This window comes from Corvus hawaiiensis, chromosome 12, assembly GCF_020740725.1.
Source record: "Corvus hawaiiensis isolate bCorHaw1 chromosome 12, bCorHaw1.pri.cur, whole genome shotgun sequence".
Classification (NCBI taxonomy): domain Eukaryota; kingdom Metazoa; phylum Chordata; class Aves; order Passeriformes; family Corvidae; genus Corvus; species Corvus hawaiiensis.
Window position 1 is genome coordinate 20,914,965 of NC_063224.1, and position 20,351 is coordinate 20,935,315.

Here is a 20,351-nt window from a genome sequence, read left to right on the forward strand (position 1 = left end):
CACTAAACAGAGTACATGAAGACAGGAAATACATGCATAACGGTAAGTCAACTGTCTGTTGAAACCTTTATTTCCTTAACCTCTGCGTTACGGAGTTTGAGTTCTCCACAATAACCTGACTGTTCACTGCTTTGCGGGTCTGAGCCCCAGGACAGGATCAGCCAGAATCAGCTGGACAGACACAAGCCTAAACCACTAAGGAATGATATGTATTTGGTATTTTCAGAATGTATAGCAGTAATTCTAAGTGGAAACATTTGTTCTAGCTGTCCTCCCTTGACAGCTTCATAAAGAGCATGAGCTGCATCTTGTCATCAGTTCTCAGTTACACACACTAAAATAAACCAAACTCCCTCTTCGTTGATTTCAGTTTCAAGCAACTAAAAATTCAGGAAAGGATTGAAGCCCCACCCCTTTAAGTGATATCACTTGTGATATGCTGAGGATGGCATACAGGTGCTAGCATGGAGATAGGCAAGAAGTCAGCCTAAGCCGAGCAACTTCACACATAAGTAGCACAAAAGCACAAAAACTGCCAGGTAGGCATCGGACACTGCTCTAGTCAGGCTTTCTGGTCACAGAACAGAAATGCACTCTTATGAACACAGCAGAATACATAGGCCACCAAAAAACACACAGGAGGAAAGGTCAGGGTGCTTTCTCAGGGGAACACAGTGAGGTAAGTTTACCACTCGAAGCTTCCTTCGCTTTTCAGAGAGCAAACAGTAAAATAAGTCATTATTAGGGTGGACACTGTTCTGCTCTTGGTCCCCTTTTAGGACTGCTTTTCCCCCTAGTCTAGGCATCACGCAGATGAGCAACAGGTCCAGATAAGAATCTGTCACACCACAGAGCTTCTCTGCTTGGTTCTGTGCTACCTCTTCCCCGGGAACTGTTGCAAAAAAATGCTTGTTGCTGTACAGGAGGATAGTGGAGTAACACAAGAAAGGCCCTGACAGTTGTCCTACTGTGTGGACTTCAGGAGGAGAAACACTGGGCATCTCTTCACATGCAACCTGATTTATCATGGTGCTAGTCCCCTCAGGGTTTTACCACCTCCTCCTCCCTTCCTAGTCAGGAAGAGGATGGAAATTATGAAGAAGAGAATAATGAATGTAAGTCACAAAGACAGCAAGAGAGCCTTTTCCATTGAAAGGGAAGGAGGAGGAGGAAGAGCACCCTGGGGGTGCAAGGAGCAGTCCAGAGCTTGTTTGCAGAGGAAGAAGGGTGAACTAAACGGGGAGAGTCAGCGCACAGATACCACTGACAATCAAATGCCTCTTTGAGGTGCTGTCTCAGGAATAAAACAGCACTGGTGTTTGTCACCTTACAATACACACTTGGCTACCTTGCTTCCATTTGCTTCGGGCACTGACACTCTTTTGCATGTGTGATTCTCAGTGTTACTTGACTTACACACTAGGCTCTGCTGAGATACCCTGTGGAGACATGGGGAAAGAGAAGCAAAGAAAGACCAGGCAACTGAAGACAGTGATTGTGCATCACAAGCTCCGGTTCTCAATTCACTTACAAGGGAAAAAATAGACAGTTGGATAGCACAAACATTGCTGAATCTTTGCTATTAAATGAAACTAACTTTCATTATTTCTGCACCTGCCTTGTAATTGTGACAAGCAGGGTAAATGCAAATGTATTCTAGTTAATTTTAGTTTTCTGAAACCACATAAAAATGAAACAAAATTTGGATTTGGAATATCCTCCATGTTGAAACAAAGCTTTTGAAACAGCTTTAAAGCTGTTGCTACATATCAAAACAATGAAAAGACAGCCCAGTGTGTGTTAATGTGGCAGTTTTACAGTACATTACACCTTTCAGCTATTTTTATAGATTTATAAGAACTGAATTTCCCAGTAGTTCTATCTTCCCACAGGCCCCACTGTCATAGATATAAGTCATTCACCCATTCACTGTATGCAAAATGTTAGCTACTGAGTGCCCAGGACCAGGACCAATTACTCACATAAAGAAAAGGACCAGGAACAGCTTCCCTGTTCCCAGATTCAAAGCTATCATTTTCTTCCCTTAAAACACTTCCCTTAATACACTTCTTTTCAGAAAGGCAGAAGCTCTGACAAACCACAGAAACAGAAAGAATGAAGCAGCCAGTATTTCAGTTTCATAATATATCTTACAATAACTCAGTACCAAAAAAGGGTGGGCATTGGAGCTTGAATGAACATTTTCAGAATGCCAGTAAGTAGAAGGGGCCTGTAACAAGCCTTATGTTTGTACAGTGAGCAAATCCATTATTCAATATCCTGAACAGAATATGCTAGATCTCATGGATTAGGAGTTTTTATGAAGTCTTTGTAATGTGCTTCCCTCAGCTCTATTTCTACCTATGATTAGGTTTTGTTTCCAAAGGAGCTCTCCAGACATTAGCCTTAGAAAATTCACCTGAATTACTGAAAAACAGGGAATAAAATACCCACAGGGATTTCACAGCTGTGTCCAGGGATTTAAACTATCGTGTACATTATTTTCAGATGACTCTCATTTTCCAAGCATTTGGTCCACATGGGGGTATCCTGTTGATCTATTGTGTCTTTCAAGAGCCAGTTCTTTGGTCTGTTGGGTTTTTTATTACCTGACAGGAACTTCTATTTATTTCCTAGCAGTGAAGCAGAAAATATCTCATGATTTAATGAGTCTATGGGTAAAATAATTTATAAATATTTGCCATCCTTGGAGATCAAGTAGACTTGCCACGGTTTAAGATCCTGCGTGGTTTATTAAGCAGAGAATAATACATGTCTCAAAAGACATTCAATAAACCAGAAGAATGCTATTTAAATGATTTGTGGATGGTCCGTCAGGGAACATTTAACGCATTTCTGATGATGGAGCATTATTTAATCCATGTTCAGAAACAGCAGAAGTAGATATATAAAAAATCTACTGGGAAGTCATCCACCACCACGGAGTTGTTGGGTGCCCTGTGAATAGAAAGTTTTCTGGCAGTAGAATTTTAGAGTAACAGAAGCCCACGATAAAAATATCTTTTTGAGTAGTGCTTCTATGAGAAAATTCAGAAAAAAAGCTACAGCAAATAAAGATTTTAGCATCCTCTCCCCATTGAGCAAATAGGAAGCCACGTTCTGACTCACCTGCTCCATCAGATCTTCAGGCTGTAGTCTCTGAAGCACCTGCTCTTTGAAAAGCCAAAAGAAATTAAGATGACCTAGATAAATGTGTGACAGGAATAGCAGAAAGTCCTGCAACAGAGGCAGATCTTGAATATCAGACTATTCCTAGAGCACAGGCAAAGGCTTGCGCTATTATCTGAGAAAGCAGAGACACATGGAAAGAAACAAAAGGCGATGGGGGTTGGGGGGGGGGGGGAAGTTGGAAACTGTAGCCAGAGGTGCACAAAGGAATTCTTTTGGTATGATGCCAAGCTCCAGGGCTGTATTGGTTCAGGACTCAGTTTCTGTACATTCAGCTACTTTTTAGGGTGAGATAAAATGGCACGGATTATGTGCTGTATTTTGAGCAAGGAGTCCTGGTACTGGTGTAATCCACAAGTATGATCTAAAATTGAAGATTAAAAGGAATTTCTCAAGCTTCAGTCAAGATACAAACACTTTAATTTACAAAGCCTGAGAAAGAAAAGGGCTCCTCCCCTTTCCCCAATCTACAGAGCCTAAATACTTAACAAAAACATGGTCTTGTATTCCTTTTTAAATGGAAACAATCTACTTTTCTAATTAGTAAATATAAACAAGCCTTCTGCCTTTTACTTTCTTTTTCTTTCCCCCATCCAATCTCATCTTCTACCTCTTTGTGACTGAGGAAAACGTCTCACTTTGCTGGGGCAAAGCTGAAAACTTCTTTGCTTGACAAGGACAGTAGCTGTATCAGGAGTACCTGGAAAAACAGGCCAGAAGCTAGATATGGGACTTAAAGAGGACTTGATCTGCCCTCCTCTTCTGCAAACTTGTCAATTCTCCTTGTAACCCAGCTTGCTCCAGAAGGCTCTTGTACAGCAGCTGTGGTAAAGACTGAGGAATACTGAGGGCAAGGGAATGGATGCCAGCAAGGAACTGTTCTTCTGTCTGTGTACTCTATTCCTTTCCCTTCAAGTTAATAGGGACTGGAGCAAACCCTTTTGTAATGAACATAACAAAAGACGATGAGTTGGCCTCAAAGCAGTAATAAAAAAAAAAAGTGCTCTTATAATAAAAAATGCATTCATATAACTGGGTTTTATTATTTCCCACAGTTTTATTTTAATATATGACTCAGGGTGTGGAGATGAAGGTGTGATTCAGAGCAATAATGGGACTTTAAAAGCTAGTGCCACAGGGGTGGGCTAGGCCCTCTGGTTGTCATTTACAGGAAGCCTCTAGTCAAACAAAACTACATCCCAGGTCCACTTACACTTTGTCCATGTAAGATAAAATGCACATAAGGCATGGTGGGTATACTGGGAGGAACAGACAGAAGATATGTATATGAAGATAGAAAATAGAGTGACTAGAGACTAGCAGAAATGAAAGCACTAGTCTTTAGATGCTGTTAAGTGTTAGTAGCACTTAACATCAGGTACTAGAAAAAACACCTAGATACATGTTGGTTCTTAGACCTTGCGAAGTATTTAACCATGCCCTTTAGATTTTAGGAGCTGAGCACCCTGAAATCCTCCACCACACGATGCCATCACTGCTGGGTGACCAAAGAGAAGTAGGTAAAGCATGCAGCCATGGCAGCATGCAGGTGTTCATATTGGCTCTGGCCTTCTGCACACACCTGTGATTGCTCCACCAAGAATCACCAGCATAGCAGAAAATTATGCTTGCTCCCTTTCCTTCAAGAGGTCATCTTAGGAACTGTCAGTGAAAAGAAGCAGATGTTGTTTGTGCATTAAAAGGAATATATCAAGCCTCAGAAGCAAGCCTCAAGCAGCATTCAGCCACTACCAATTTAAACAAGATTCTTTGATTTGTCACTGGCTTCCCCAAAGCCCCAAAGGTTTGCTTTGAGCTCGGCTTGAATGGCCAACAACTCAGGTAGAAAAACACCATTTTGTCTGAGTTGTCAGAAGCTTCCTGAGATATTCCTAAAACACTACAGGACTTGACTCAACAATTTGAGACTTTCCAGCTGAAAAGGTTCCATATGCCACAGTATGGACCATGGTTCCAGTTCAACAAAGCACTTAAGCACATTTCATTAACAGCGCTTACTGAACAGCCTGTTATTCTATAGTTCCACAGGTGATACAAGGTCTAAATCACCAATATTTCCAACACTATGCACCATGTAGTGCCAGATTTCTGCACGTCAGTACTTTAGGACTAGCTGCTCTTGAACACTTTTGAGCAAGATTTCCCAAGAAAATGAGAATTTGCAGTCGTGCTATGTGTATGCCTGTCTGTCTACATCTTCTAAGTTTGAAAGGAGTATGAAGATGGTCAGGAGGCATGGAAGCATATATGCAGGGTATGAAGAAAGGAGTACTAAAGGCAGAATACTGAAGAGAGGCAGAAAGAAGCTGCTGGAATTAGGGTGAAAAAGCAGCAGCCTTTGCTCTGTTAACATACAGAATACTACTGGAAGACAGATCAGTGAGATTACCAGCAAAGGATGATCTCTAGATTCTGGTCGTCCTTTCTGTTAGGGACATAACCTTTCATAGTTTACAAACTCCCCTTCCATTTCCTTAGGGTGATATGCAGACAGCATGTGAATACCAACACCCAGCCGAAACTGCATATTTCTATGAAGTTGAAGTGATCACATGAAGGATCATTAGCCAAATGCACACACACAGAATAGCCCAGCTGCTTCCAACATAATCATCTTCTCTATTGGTGAGTTGCTCCAGAAAGAAGAAATGTGCTGCCTTGGAGAATCTTCTGCTTCTACTTGCATTTGTGCAGACTGCTCCCTATCTGGATTGAGGGCCCTCTGCACTCTCAGTAATCCTACAGAGAGGTGCAGCCAGAAAATCTCATTGCACCCACCCACCTCCTGAGTTTCTTCAGGCAACACCCAAAGAGCCTAACTCCTTTCAAGGGAAAAGGGCAAGCAGGAGAAAAATCTGATGCTATCATCAAAAATGTTTGTTACAATGCACTCCACAGCAAATCCTGTACCCCTGTGATGATACTGTCAAAGCCTAACACAAAGAAAAGGTGTCCTGTGATTCCTCTTCTTGAAAACGTCCACCACTGATAATACCAAAGGATAATGTAATACATACAAGTCTCCAGCCAGATTGCAACAAGAAGGAAACATCTGGTTTAGAGGTAGGCAACCAAGTCCAGAGAGGTAAGACATTTGTCCTAGATCACATTATGTACCAGTATCTGAGGTTCATTCACTATTTTCTGGGCTGGTGTACATAGCAGATGTGAGTGAATCAGCTCACTGGCAATCCTACCTACCCATAGCATCCCTGCTCCCATGCAGATTTCCCTTAAACACAGATCATTCTTACTGGGAAGCACTCGCACTCAAGACTGACAGCTTAAAAATGGCCACCCAGAAGTGACAGAAAACCAAGAGTGCTGCAGTATTCTTGCAGTCCATACTCTTCAAGCAGTGTGAGGAAAGAAAGGTCTGGTGGTGCTGGTCTAGTGCACTTGAATGGGACAGGTGTATACCATTATCTACATCTCACTCCTGCTCTGCTTTATGTGTGAGCAAAAAAAGGAAAAAAAAGCTCAAAAGCAACCCAGTCTTTTTTGTCTGAGTGCACCCATACCCTGCAGCAACCAGAAAGGAGGGGTAGGTGGATGATCCAATGTACTTGCGAGAGCCTGTCATCTCTGTCTCAGCAAATTTTGGGGCCTGAGTTTGTCATTAGTGGGGAAGCCAAGCCCAGGTTTTAACTTCCTTGCAGCTCTGTTTTCCCTGTTTACCAGAGAAAATTATTTCATAAAAATTATTCCAGCAGGTTTGCAGTGTAGTTTCTGTGAACTCATTTAATAAGTAAGTACTGGAGGGGATATGTGTGAACTCTAAGCACAATGCACTTAAACCAAATACAGATTTCTGTCTGTAAGACAACTCTTCATCTTGCAGACAGATTTGGTTCTGGACAACAGGGGAATCTGCTTTACTTTTGGTTCTTTGTGCAAATATTCATCAATACATTAGGTGAAGAGCATGATACATGTTCTAACTTTGTTATTCTTCTCAAAAATTAAAATGTTGTACAGATAAAAAGTGTTATAATTTCCTTACTATTCCATGAGCCAATAGATGCACCAGCTTATTAACAGATGTGAGAACAAAAAGCACTTTCGTATTTCAGAGGCTGTTAGAAAAGCTAGTGTGCCAAACTGCCTTCCCCGTTCTCTGAAGTACACAACAAAATAAGGCTCTACAATGGAGCCCCCACCCCAAGCAGCCCTGTAAAGCACATTGTGTGGTTCCACTGGACACCTTAGGCACAGGAATCTCATCTGTGCTGCACAGGTAAGGAGCACACCTTTGCAGGAAAAGTATAGCTGAGACATGACAGCTTGTTATTGAATTCCTCTGGTGGAACAGGCCATAGAAGCGTATCTTATCTCTTCCAGGGAAAGCAAACAGCCTAATATAAAGCCTCTCACCCAGGGCACACAGTTCACAGGCCTTTTAAAAAGTTGTTCCTTTCTGTTTCTCTGCTGTTAACACCTTACAGCTCAGTCCCAGTAACTGGCTGCGTAAGCACTTCTAGTCAGTTCTAGGGCAAAATCAAACAAGTTGGTTCAAACCACTGCCAGGTGGCTCAGCTAACTTGTTTTATTTTGTCCTGGAAGACACAGGAGTGTTCACAGGTCAGGAAGAGTTGAGAGGGAGCTCTAAAATCTTAGATGAATGAAGGTAACTGGCATCCTAAGCATTGCCCTTTGAAGGCAAAGCCAAGACAGGGTAAGTTAAGCACCACTGACTTGGCCTTAACACAATCAACTATCAGGAAGACAGTATCCAAAAAGGCAGGAGGCAGCAGTGCACCCCCCATCATGTCTCAGTGGTAAATCATTGAACCAGCAGTCTGGAGATTTCCTCTGGCAGCTGACTTGCCCCCTACATGCAGAAAGCTGCCCTGCCCAGCACCTTGAGTACAGGCCCACAACACAGCCACACAGACATGCCTTGGGCCCCACAGAAAGCAGCATCCAGACTCCACTTCCCAAACTACTGCAGGAGCCTACAGAGCACCCAGCACGAGCAGAGTCAGTAGATCCAAGCTGTGGTCACATGATGCTATCAAAATGAATTAGTAGGTATGGTTTCAGGCAACTTAAATACCATCAGAAACAGAATTCCAGAGCTAATGCCATTAGCAAAACTAATGTTACTTGAAGTCTTTAGCACAGACTATACCTCTTCTATGGACCTATGGATCATGGTAATAATGGCTGGTCTCGTCAACCTTTGCGCCTTCATTCAAATTACATCTGAGCCACACTCAGAGTGGGCGAACACATGGCAGAATGATCGCCATCCTCTGCTCCTCCTGTTTTGCTTCTTCATGCATCAAACATGGATACACAAGTGCATCACACTGCCAACACTGGAACACGTCCCAGCTGCCCTCACAGAGCTGGATTACTCCCTCAATGGCATACCTAAAATTGTGCTTTACAAATGCATGCTGAAGGATTATTGGGCGGAGGGGAGGGAGTTAATGACAACATGAACCCAAACCCACTTACACAAGACTTTTACCGCTACAGTAATTTTAATCTTAAACTTAGATGCCAAACTTCATAAAGTAAGTACTTACAATAATCATGAGAGCAGGCAATTGAGATTGCATTTACTGTAAAATACTGAGTTACAGATCCAGAGTGCCATCTAGTGCGCTTCTCTGACAAGAGTTCGCAGAAAGAGGGCATGATGCGAGTTGTGGTTTTCATGTCTGATAGGGAACCTCTTGCAGTAGATAAACAGGAAGTGGTAGAGATGAACTAGCTTCCTTTAAACTAGAGCTTTTAACTCTGCCAAATGTGTTATGTTCATAAGCAAGAAGATATGAAATAAGAGCCAAGTTTTAATTGCAATGTTACCAGTGTAACTAGTTTTAAAAAATAGTAATAAAAAATCCTGTCCCTCTTGATGTAATTATTCAAAATGCACTGGCAAGCCAGAAAGAAATTTCTAAATTATTCCCCTGGAATCTATCCAGGGACCAATATAATTCACTTTCAGTGACCAAACAGAGACTAAAAATGCATGGGTTCACCAAATGAAGAAGTGAAGGATACAATTTAGGACAATCTCAGCTGACTGGTGAAATGGTGTAAAGTTAGGATGCTGATGTTCAGCTGAAAAAGTAGTGCAAGAAAGAAAGGATCTAGCATACATATGCAGAATAGGGAAGGACAGGGTAGGTAGCAATAAAAAGGAAAAGGACCTGGTGGTTCTCCTCCTTCTGTAAAGGATATGAAAAATTTCAGTGAAGCTCAAGCTCAATGCCTGAGTCAACAGGCACAATTTAGATTGGTGATATAAGAAAATCTTTTTGCTTTTTATAATGGTGAAACGTTGAAATACTACAGTGTTGTCAGAGAGCTTTAAAAAGATGCATAAAACAAGTGCTTATTCTGAAATTGATCATCCTTTCATTCCCTTTTGCCCTGCACTTCAAGGTACTCTGATAACACACCAAATGTACCAATGCTCAACTCAAACTAGGTTATTTCAGTAAGTCTGCCTCCAGAAACCTCATTGATCAACAACCTACAAATAGCTTTTTACGTAATTTATTTACACTCATCTACTTATGAGTTGTCATGAAAAGTCTTTGAAGGAATGATAGAATTTGAACATTATATGACCCATTTCATGTAGATGGAAATTTAGAGCACAGATATCTATGTGTCTAATGGTATCTAAGAGTCTAGCAGTTCATACCTGATGAATTACCTACCTAAAAGACAGCAAACACTTCAGTCACCAGAATATACAGATAAAAGCGTGCTGTTCAAAGGCAGTGAAGCAGCTGGCCCTGAATTTTCTGTACACTGTCAAGATACTGTCCTTTATAGAAGCTATGGAGTTATCAACACTAGGCAAGCCTCTGCTGTGTATAAGACCCACATTTCTGCTAGAGGAGCAGAAAACAGAGTGACACTGCCTAAAGAATCTCCTGAGATTCCTAAACTCTGGAATTAAAGTTCCCAGATCCTGCAGAAGGTCATGGAATTGTGGCATCAGTCAGCCCAAACAGTCAACCTTTCCTATGGCTCTTCCCAATGCCCAACAAATGCAATACATAATAGAATTCAGAAGATACACACCATTGCCTTCCAGAGCCCAAGAAGCAATTGGACAATGCTCTCAGGCACATGGTGTGATTCTTGGAGGTGTTCTGTGCAAGGCCAGGAGTTGGACTCCAATGATCCTTTTGAGTCCCTTCCAACTCAGGATAGTCTATGATTCCATGAGCCCCTTTAAAACAACTGCAGAACAGTTCTACACTTCAGGGAACATCTCTCTTGTTGCCCGTATTACAAGAGAAGAGTAGCTACCCACAAAAAAAGCTACTCTGGACATTTTCCTACTTTATTGAATTAGAGAAAAAGATTCTGCCTTTCCTTTTCAAATGTACATCCCCCATTTTCTTGTGTAGGTACAGGGGAGTCACACAGGAGTCACATACTTATGCGTCTTCCTCTACTACAGCTTTCTGAAAACAGATGTACAAGAGAAAATAGTATTAGAAATTCAAAGGACAGCATTTTCCACGTTTGTCTTATAGACTGAACACAATAGAGAAAGGTGATGGAGAGTAGGATGCTTTCAACAAGTAACTGATCCACCTGCACCTGGGCTTGATTTAGAGTTACCTGTTGGGACTCATCCATATTAAAATGGAAAGGCTTCCTATGAGTCCCTCCCACTGATGTCACTTCCCACTAATGGGTGGCCCAAATCAGTCATCAGCTGTAGGGGTGGGTGGCCAAACCCCTCTAACATGTACTTGTGCGGCGCACATCCAAAGGACAGTTAAGATCAGTCTCCCGTATTTTGTATGAGCTTTCCGCAGACATTACACGATATGGAAAACCTTATTCACAAGTTTATTAGCAATTAAGAAACACTTCACAATCCCATTACTCTCCAAATTTCCTTTTGCTAAACCAGCCAGCCCACTGCTTTATTTAACAATACACAACAAGATAAGTTATTCTTCCAAGTAACTATTTCCCAGCTGCTGTTCATGGATCCCATTAAATTCAAAGTTGAATTATGTTTTAATAACTATTGTATATTTTGGTTTTGTAGGGTTGGCTATATATTTAGCCAGCAGAAATTTGTTTAGATGGCTACAAAAATGGAGTGAGACTGGGACGCATATCTGTTATCATGGAGAATCTTTATATTTCTTTAACCTTGCTCCCTTTCCATATATCAAAGAACACATTCATTTGAAAACTCAGTCACAGCATCCCTTCACAAATAGCATATTAAATTTCCTTTTTTCTTCCCAAAATGCAAAACTCAAACTGTATTATTTGCTTCTTTTTTTTTTAAAGCATAAGTAGCAATGAATGAAATAACTCATTCCAACAACTTCAACAATTTCTGTACATTTCAGAACATGAAGAAAATAAGGACAAAAATAGCAACAAAAGAGAACACATGCAAGCTTCACTGCATCCTCTCTATGCAGTTGCTATGCAGCAATTGCCTTCCGACAAAGAACTTTGGCTTTTTTGCTTTCTAACGTTTCGTCACTCAAGTAGATACAGTATGTTCAGATCCAAAACAATTTAAAGGAGATTTTTGCTCTGAGTGTTGCCTCAGATAACTATTAATTAGAACGTACATGCCCTCTGATTTGCTCATTTTGAAATTATATTAACAATAGGACAAAATACACAACCTAAATAAGCCAACACTACCACAAACAGAGAAAAGTCCTCTCTTCACCCTCATGCAAAAACCACAGTGAAGCAGGCAGGCACTCAGCCTGAAAAAAAAAAAAAAAAAAAAAAAAAAGAAAATAAAGCAAGAGCGTTTTTTGGCAGTTAATGTGGACAACCTTTGTCACTGCTGTCTTTTCCAACAGGTTTCTGGCTCACTGCTGTTTTACACTCCAGTGTTCTGCTATGGATGTGGGCATATTGAAAGCTTGTGTTGTAAACAGTCACCTGCTTAATCCTTCAGCAATAGTAAAACACTTAAAACTTTGAAAAGGAAAGTAAATTGTTATGCACACATTGGGAAAATAATCAGTAAATCAGTGTTCTTTATATGGATTTAGGGAAAGAATTTGTCCTGGGACAAACAAGAAAAATTAAGTTCTCTACAGGGGTCCAGGACTACAATCCTAAATTAAGTTAGTAGTACAGACTTCTTGGCTGCACAGCCTTGCCCATAACCTTTAATCCATATGGTATGAAGTCAATCTCATGTGGCAGGAAGGGACTGTGCTGCTGCTGCACAGCCACCATCCTCCATCACCAACACAGCTGCAGCCAAAACTCCATTTGCCCACCAAGTAACCAGGCAAAACTGCTCCCAAGCTTATGACTTGCATTAGAAAGAACACTCTAGCAGAGATACCACAAAGAAGCACCTATGAAAGTAATGCTAAGCATCTTGAGAAAAAGGTAAGTGTATACCTTTAATTCCACCTCTCAGAGCAGGGGTACAGGTCCCATCAAAAGGACATTTTAAGATCCCTGCAGGCAGCTGAGCGTTGGGGTCTGCTGTGTCAGAAGCCCATGGAAGCACAGCCATCTAAACATAACTTCTGCTGTCTAAATATATAACTGGACACACCCTGCCCAGCCACAAAGGCTGCCTATTCCTTCTGGGAACAGCCCCACACAAAGACAAGGGCACAATGCTGCCCTCAAGGATCAAACTCACAAACCAGCATCTGGTGCTGAAACTGTAAGGTGTAATAGATAATATCCTGCCATTCTAAGCTACAATGAGATGTGGCAGTACATTCATGTTTTTGCTGCAAAAGGTTTTACTGTGGCGCAGCTGAGATTTCACCCCATGGTTCTCCAGTGCCAGCTCTTTTAAAAGCCTTGTTCAACATGCACCCAATGTGAAACTGGATACCAAGACAAAATGCTTTAAGGTTCCTCTGCTTTTCACAGCTTTACCGGTTTGTTGACTGCCTCTCCTAAGGAGATATTTCTGGTGCTTTTCTGTTAGGTTTTTCCTTTCTTATTACCAGTGAAATCGGTATAGTCACTTAGTAGTTCCTCTTGGCTTTCAGTAAGGAGGAACAATTACAGAACAAAATATTTGTATCAGCAGGCAGGTATGAATAACTACCATTTTCCCTGGCAAAGCCCTCTAAACTGGCCAGAATGTTTACAAAAAAAATCCTGCAGCTACTGATCAGCTGAGTTGAAGAAGATTATTAGAGTTAATTGAATTCTACTGTTCATTTTCATCATCCCATAGCCAGCATGCTCTGTTTCTCACTAATCTGCAGAAGAGGGCTGACTGGGATTTCTCTCTTCCTCACAGTACCACAAAAATTATACACATATTTCAGAGAAAACAATCATTTTTACCACAGCCAAAGAAAACAAGTTCAGTGTTACCCTTCTAAGTGTCATTCCTTTAACAGATTGTGTGGTTGTTCTGCAAAGGTTAATTGAGCCTAAATTTCATTAGGTTCTTGAAACTCAGTAGAGTTAGAAACACCATTCATTCACATATTTCTTGACTTTTCTACTTTTTAAATGACATTCAAAATAATTTTTTGAGTTTTTACTAAAGAAATAGACCATCATAGAAAACTTCCCCAAAATAAATTATAATGTCTGTATAAGGCTAACATGTAGAGACTTTCAGAGGTATCTACTAGAATATACGTGAGTTGCTACCAGTAAAAAACATAGCTATGAAGCAGACAATTAAGCCACCTAGAAGAAACACCTAATACATCAAGTTACTTTTGAACACCTGAAACTTTGTTTCCAGTCTTTGCACATATTTCCTAGTCTTTAAAAGGAGAACAGTAGTACGGTTTACATAGTTCAAAAAGTAACTCTTCCTGTAAAGTTTCTTATAAAAATCACATAGTAATTCAATAAAAGGACATTTTAGAAGTGGTTAGTGAGGCAGTTCGTACTGAAACATAGCAGTAGATCAGCTTAGGAAACAAGCCTCGGCCTCTGAAAATCAGTAAGCCTTTCTATAACAGCAGCAGTATAAAGCAGCTTTATAAAGTAAAATCACTTACAATTTTCATCTTTCTAAGAACAGTCCACAGATTTTCTCAAAAGACCCACCAGCTGTCAGGTCACACTTTTCATTCTAAAGTCAAAGAAAATCAGGGTGATGTCACCACAGAAACTTCCTAACTTCCTTCACTGAGGTGAAGAACCAGACATTCCTTGTTTCACCCCACCACAACCAATTTCCACTGTCTCGCTGTTTGCCCCACTGATGCACGTTGTCAGTTACCACACAATCTTCTTATGAAAATTTTCTAACCTATGCATTTTCAGAATAGTCATTCACACAGGGGTCTTCTCTGAACATAGAAATGCTCTCAGAAAGGTGTTCATCTCATAAACAAGTAACAAACTGGGGATTTCCATCACTAAACCCTTGGCTGTTACAACCTGATGGAAGAGCCCAGGTTCCCAAACTACGATTTAGCTTTTTGATGTCATATGAGAGCAGAGGAGACCTCACTCACTGACATTCTTGTGAAGGCAGCTTGTTCACAGAGCAAAAGATTTGCGAACGCAGATCCCAACATTTAAGCTCCATCCCGTGCGAGGAAAGGAAACATTTATTTCCTTAAGCTCCCCGGCAGATAACCCCAGCTGTAGCTCGTCAGCAGCCGCTGCCTGCCCAGCGAGCCCCGGGGGGCTGTGGGGGACACAGGAGGCAGCCCCGGCAGCCCCCTCAGCCCCGGCGGGTGCGAAGGAGCCGGTGCAGCCACGGGCTGCGGCTGGATCCCTTCGGAAGCGTGAAACACCGTGGGAAGAGTACAGAAACCAGCCAACCTTGGGCTGGTTTTAACTGCGCTAAACTGGCAGCACTGATGACAAGCAATAAAACGTTTGTTCTTTACGTTATCGCACTAGCTCAATTAATAGGGCCCAACAGGAGGCGGCCGCCGCGGAGCCCGTGCGGGGCCGGCTCTGTCAGGAGTCGTGGCGCAGGGCAGGACCCGCTGCCCGACACACCAAATGTCCGAGCCCACCGCTCGGCGTTTAGCCCTCACCGCACAGCGCTGGCTCCGCTGTCCCTGCGGCTCCTGCGGCCACACCTGCAGGTGTCTGGGGGCGGCCGCGCCCCGAGTGACGCGCGACCCTCGGGCACCGCCACCCGTGAGGGCTCCGGGACACCTCCCGCCCCCCCGGCGCGGCCCCCCGTCCACCGGCCTGCGGGGCGGCGCATGCGCGCGGGGCCGCGGGGCAGAGCAGCGCGGGCAGCGATGGCCGGCGGCGAGCGGCGCGTGCCCGGCGGCCCCGAGCGGGTGGCGCTGAAGAAGGAGATCGGGCTGGTGAGCGCCTGTGCCATCATCATCGGTAAGGGCATCGCGTCCCGCCTCTGCGCGCCCGCGGCAGTGCTGACAGCCTGTTTCACTCGACTGTAGTGCTGCTGGGGCGGGGGCTCGGGACCGGCCGGCGCGGGGAGAGGCGGCGGTGTGGCGATGCACGGCTCCGCGGGCAGGTGCGCGGTACCGGGGAGGTGACAGCGTGCTCTTGCATGGTGCGGCGCGGCTCGTCCGGTGGCGAGCTGGGCGGCGAGTCGCTGTCGCTGTAACACACGGTCTGTACGTCTGGAGTAAGCCCCCTCTGCCCAGTTGTTCAGCTGAACGCAAAATCGTGAGGTTTCGTAAAGTCTTTTTCCTGATGACGGATGAGCTGTTGAGGCTTCTGCGGCGCTTACTTCTAAGGCTAAACCAGATTGATTCGTTTATCTGAGATCGGGGTTCTTCAAAGTGGCAGCGTGGGCTTTCAGAAGGCGCTTCCCGAGTGTCCCGGGACCCGCAGTGTGTGCTGCGGCAGCGGGCAGCGATGCTCTCCGCGCCCCGCAGCAGCCATCGCTGCAGAGCAGTCAGACAGCGGGGCTGACTTTGCTGCTCCCATAATAGAGTCAAAACTGGGAAATTGGGGCAGGGTGTGCTCAGCACCGTCCCTCGGTGTGCTCCATCACTGTGGCGTTTGGGCTGGACATGTGGGGGCAAGCGTGGGGAAGGAAAATTTGCCCAGGTGAATACAAGCAGCCTGTACTAAGCCAGTGAGCCTCAAAACCCCGTAGGAAGACCCAGCCATTACCTTCACCAAGACCTGTGGAAAAGACTCGCAGTTACAGTTGAGTCAAGGTCCATGGCAGCACGGAGCGGTAACAGCAGGCACAGCAGGATCTGCTGCGTCCATGGGAATACACTCTTCAGTAGCAGAATTGGCTGGGACACCCCGATGTGTCTCTGTGATTGATGTCACCAAGCTTGAGGAAGAATCACTGCATGCTTCCTGTAGGTGATTATAATGCCCTAGTGCAATGTTATGCTCTTAGTCATGTATGCCTTTATGTCCGATGTAGGTGGATATTGTGACCAAGGCTGTTATATGAAAGGAAAATACTTAATTCCATTCCCATAGTGAAACACTAAAATCTGTATCTGCAGTTTGTGGGAAGATGTGTTCTACATATACGAACATACATTTATTTTGAATCCCTCAGCACACTTAAGGGGGAAAATCTAGGTTCTGGATCTCAGTGGAGCACAGATGACCTTGTGTTAGAGTGAAGTATTGAGTGCTGTACAGAGCTGTAGGTAAGGCACTTCCAGGGTTAGATGTTCCCTGAGTTGCTATTGGCCATAGGGAAGATTTATGGCATCTCTATCATTTGTTAGGTATTAGAGAATGATATCTTGAGACTGCTACCCTTCTCTCCCAGTCAACCTTTCATCAACCTTATATGCAATATCTTGCAAGCAGAATTCATACATGTCATGCTTGTCCAAAATAAATCTTGTGAAGTAGCCTCTCATCTAATCAAGGACATTTGAGCAGGGAAAAGCACTGACATTTATTATAAACTGTATATTCTCAAGTGGTTTAAGTATTAGAGAAGGTAATCTGCTTTGCCACATAAAGCCTAAAAATTCTTCTGCAAATTCCCCCATATTTTCATAGAAGGCATTTGAAAAACAACCATAGGATCCTGGTTTTTTGTTTGATTTGTTTGTGTGCAGATGCATGAAATTACATCACGCATCAAAGTCTTCTGTGACAAAGTGGTATGTAGTAAGGGTTTAGTCTAGCTTTGTAGGTGTCACTGCATAAAACATGACAGTCTCAAATCAGAGGACAATAATTACATCAGATCAGCTTGCAAGCCATTACTGGAATTAACTGAGTGAAATCTTATTTAAGACTCCTTCAGGAAAAAAAAATTACTAGTTGATCCGAATTGATAGGCAAACAGTTAACTCACAAATTTTCTGTTTGATAGAATTTAACATAGGCGGAAGACTTATTTCCAAGTGACTGAATGGCAGGGAAAAAATGGATGCAGTCAGTGTGTCAGAGCCTTTGGAACAGACCAAAGGACAGACCAGGACTTTAATGTCAGTCATCATATTGGATTTCCTGCTTTTGAGTGGAGGAGGGAAACCCATTTCAAGGGTTTAGACATCAGATTCTGATGCATCCCACAGCAAAGTCATACTGCTTGACAACACCAAGAAAAACAGAAATTGCTTTTGAAAAAACCTCTTCTTGCTCTGTACAGACATAAAGATTATGCTTTCTTATTTTTCTTTAAATGTTCTTGCAGGTTATCTTTATTCAAACAGCATATGAAAATGCTGCAGATACAGAAAACATATGAGCATATTTTTATATTATCAAATAGAAGTTTGATGCTGTGATCTGCCAACATTACACCAAATGTTCTGGTTTAGCTGACTGTTCTACAATTCTGATCAGCTGCAGCATGGATATAGAGAATTATAATCTTCTAGTAATTAAGAAGAGGAAACACGAGGGAGTATTTGAAAAATACTGCAAATATGATCTTATAAATATGTGGTTGCCTTCTATACACTAATTCTGCTTGTTTAAAATAAGGCATTATGTGAGCTGCATAGCTGGGGAGTCAGATTGTGCCAGGGAGCACTCAGAAAGACACAACATGAAGTGAAAGAGAAGGCTTGGGGGTGGGAGCACCTTTATCACCATTATAACTGTATTTGAGAGTATTCCAGTAATGGCAGGATCTCTCGATACTTTGTAGTCTGTTAGTAGCCCATCACAGTTGCAACCAAGAGAATAAAAACAACCTTTACAAGTACATCACGTCATCCAGGTTAAACATGCCATGCCTCTACCTGTTAGAGCTGAGGAGGGGCTCAGCCTCCCCTGTGAATACGGGGCACCTACTGGTTCAGGGAGCAAGGAGGGCACAGCCAGCCTGTTATCTTGATAGTTGTCCTGAAGCTCCCATACTCTGTGCTAATTCCCTGGAAAACTGGTCTTCCTTTTTAATCTTCTTGACATGTTTTGAATTATAGGGCAATTTTCTTACTACTTTTACAACCAAGGTATTTGTCAACACAGTAAATTGCTATGCTGTCTTAATGCACTCCCAAAACTCATCCTTTGAAATTTTTACCCTCCTTTTATAGAGATTTGAAAGATTTTGCCATAAGAAATACCAGTTCATCTAACAAAAAATATTCACAAAAAACAGCGTAATAAACTACATCAAATTAGGAATATGTCTGTTCTATATCCATCCCATAGAACAGTCTCCTGATCTCTTCCAGCAGCCTAGCTTTCGTACAACTTAAGTCTATCCTTCAGTAATTAATTTATAGTTTTTAACTTGCTTACAAACAAGCCTGATTACAGAGAAGGCTGTTTCCAAATTTTATTTCATGCTGAGGCATAAGACACCTCTTCTGAGCATCTTAATGCAAATGCAGGTACTGAATACAAAACCTTTTAACTCTAAAAAGAGACTGGTAGTTAATGACTGTAAAACTGAACAGTGTTTAGTAGTAGTAACAAATCTTTCTGGCAATTCACCTCTGCCACAGAAAGAGCGCTTTTGCAAAGTGCTTGAGACTTGCTGTAGAAGCACCCAAACTGCTCTGTCTCGAACATGGTTACATACAGTGAAAACAAATCTCTCATGGGCTCCAGACATTAATAATCTTCTAATGCACTCTAATACACCACAAATCAAGCTTGCCAATACTTAGATGGAGTGATACAGCTTAAAAAGTAGTGACATACATGCATTACTATCTCCTAGATAATAACTCGTAGATACTGTATAATTGTTTGAAATCCACACTAGATTTTATTTAGCAGACACAGAAATCAATGCTGTATTTAATTGAACAGTTCTTTCATGCACATACACATAGCTAGCTTTACGTCTCGTTTGTAGAACTGTGTATGTAATTAAGATTATTGCATGTGTGTTTTCTTTGAGCACAGGAATATTAGCTATACAGTGCCTTCCTTGGAGTTTTGCCTGTGTAGATGAGAAGCTAAGTAAGAAGCTCCATGACTTGTCTCTGTGTAATTTCTACCACATTCCGCTGTTCTGTAGAAAAGTACAAGAACTAGAAAGTGCAGACTGATTAATGTCCAATACCAGCCTGGTTCTTTGGGTTGGAAAAACAAAATACACCATTCTTACATTAGAAATGTATATTTAACTGTATACACAAATTGCATATGTAACACATGCAAAAAGGGTTGTTCGACTGTTTAATACAGATCAAGTAATGTTATATAATACAAACACTTAAATATCTCTTAAAACCTTTATTTATGTGGTTGCAAAACTGCATGAAAGTAGCCATAGGGTAATACTTGCATTATCATGAAATCTGTTGTATACTCATGAATGATTTAATATCAGGCTATATAAAACCTGCTAGAAGACTTATAAATTCAGCTACAGTAAAATATGCCAGCTAAAACTAAATACATCTTGTTTTGCTGAGCACAGGTAGTCAAGTTATCTGCATCAGCTGACTTGGCATTGATTGAAAAATGCTTGCAGTACTTATTCTACTCACACACAAATTTGATGTAAGATCCCTTATAAACTGGTTCCTGATTAAGGTCCAATGATAATAACAAAACTATGTTCAGCTGAGCAGTATGTTCAGTTATTGCTAGTTCTGAAAGTAACTTTCTGGAATTTATCTGTCTGCATTGCCCAGACAACAGCACACGCTTACTTTCACCCATAGCTGACATCAGTCAGCCACCCAGTGGATGGTCTCAGCAGAATGCCTACAAGCTGAAAAGCCTCCTTACATCAGAGATGCTTCCTTATGTCAGGGTTGTCCCAGTATGTAGTGCAAGATACTGCCCACACCATGATAATCTGTCAAGGGAACAACTGAGTTGCCTTGGTT

General features: G+C 42.2%; 1 protein-coding gene and 1 long non-coding RNA gene across 4 annotated transcripts in view; one reads left to right on the forward strand and one right to left on the reverse strand.

Annotated features, from left to right (window-relative positions):
- The window catches only part of LOC125332355, a 71,872-nt gene extending 56,598 nt beyond the window's left edge, over positions 1-15,274 (reverse strand). The window contains exons 1-2 of the long non-coding RNA XR_007206456.1: positions 15,177-15,274; positions 14,181-14,254 (exon numbers count right to left, since the gene is read on the reverse strand). This is a non-coding gene — a long non-coding RNA (uncharacterized LOC125332355). The remainder of the gene's footprint in view (positions 1-14,180; positions 14,255-15,176) is intronic.
- Positions 15,275-15,371: 97 nt separating this feature from the next.
- The window catches only part of SLC7A10 (solute carrier family 7 member 10), a 44,967-nt gene continuing 39,987 nt past the window's right edge, over positions 15,372-20,351 (forward strand). For all 3 annotated transcript variants that reach the window (XM_048316522.1, XM_048316524.1, XM_048316523.1), the window contains exon 1: positions 15,372-15,483. In XM_048316522.1, coding sequence (XP_048172479.1) covers positions 15,390-15,483 — 94 coding nt within the window. In that variant the 5' untranslated portion in view covers positions 15,372-15,389. The remainder of the gene's footprint in view (positions 15,484-20,351) is intronic.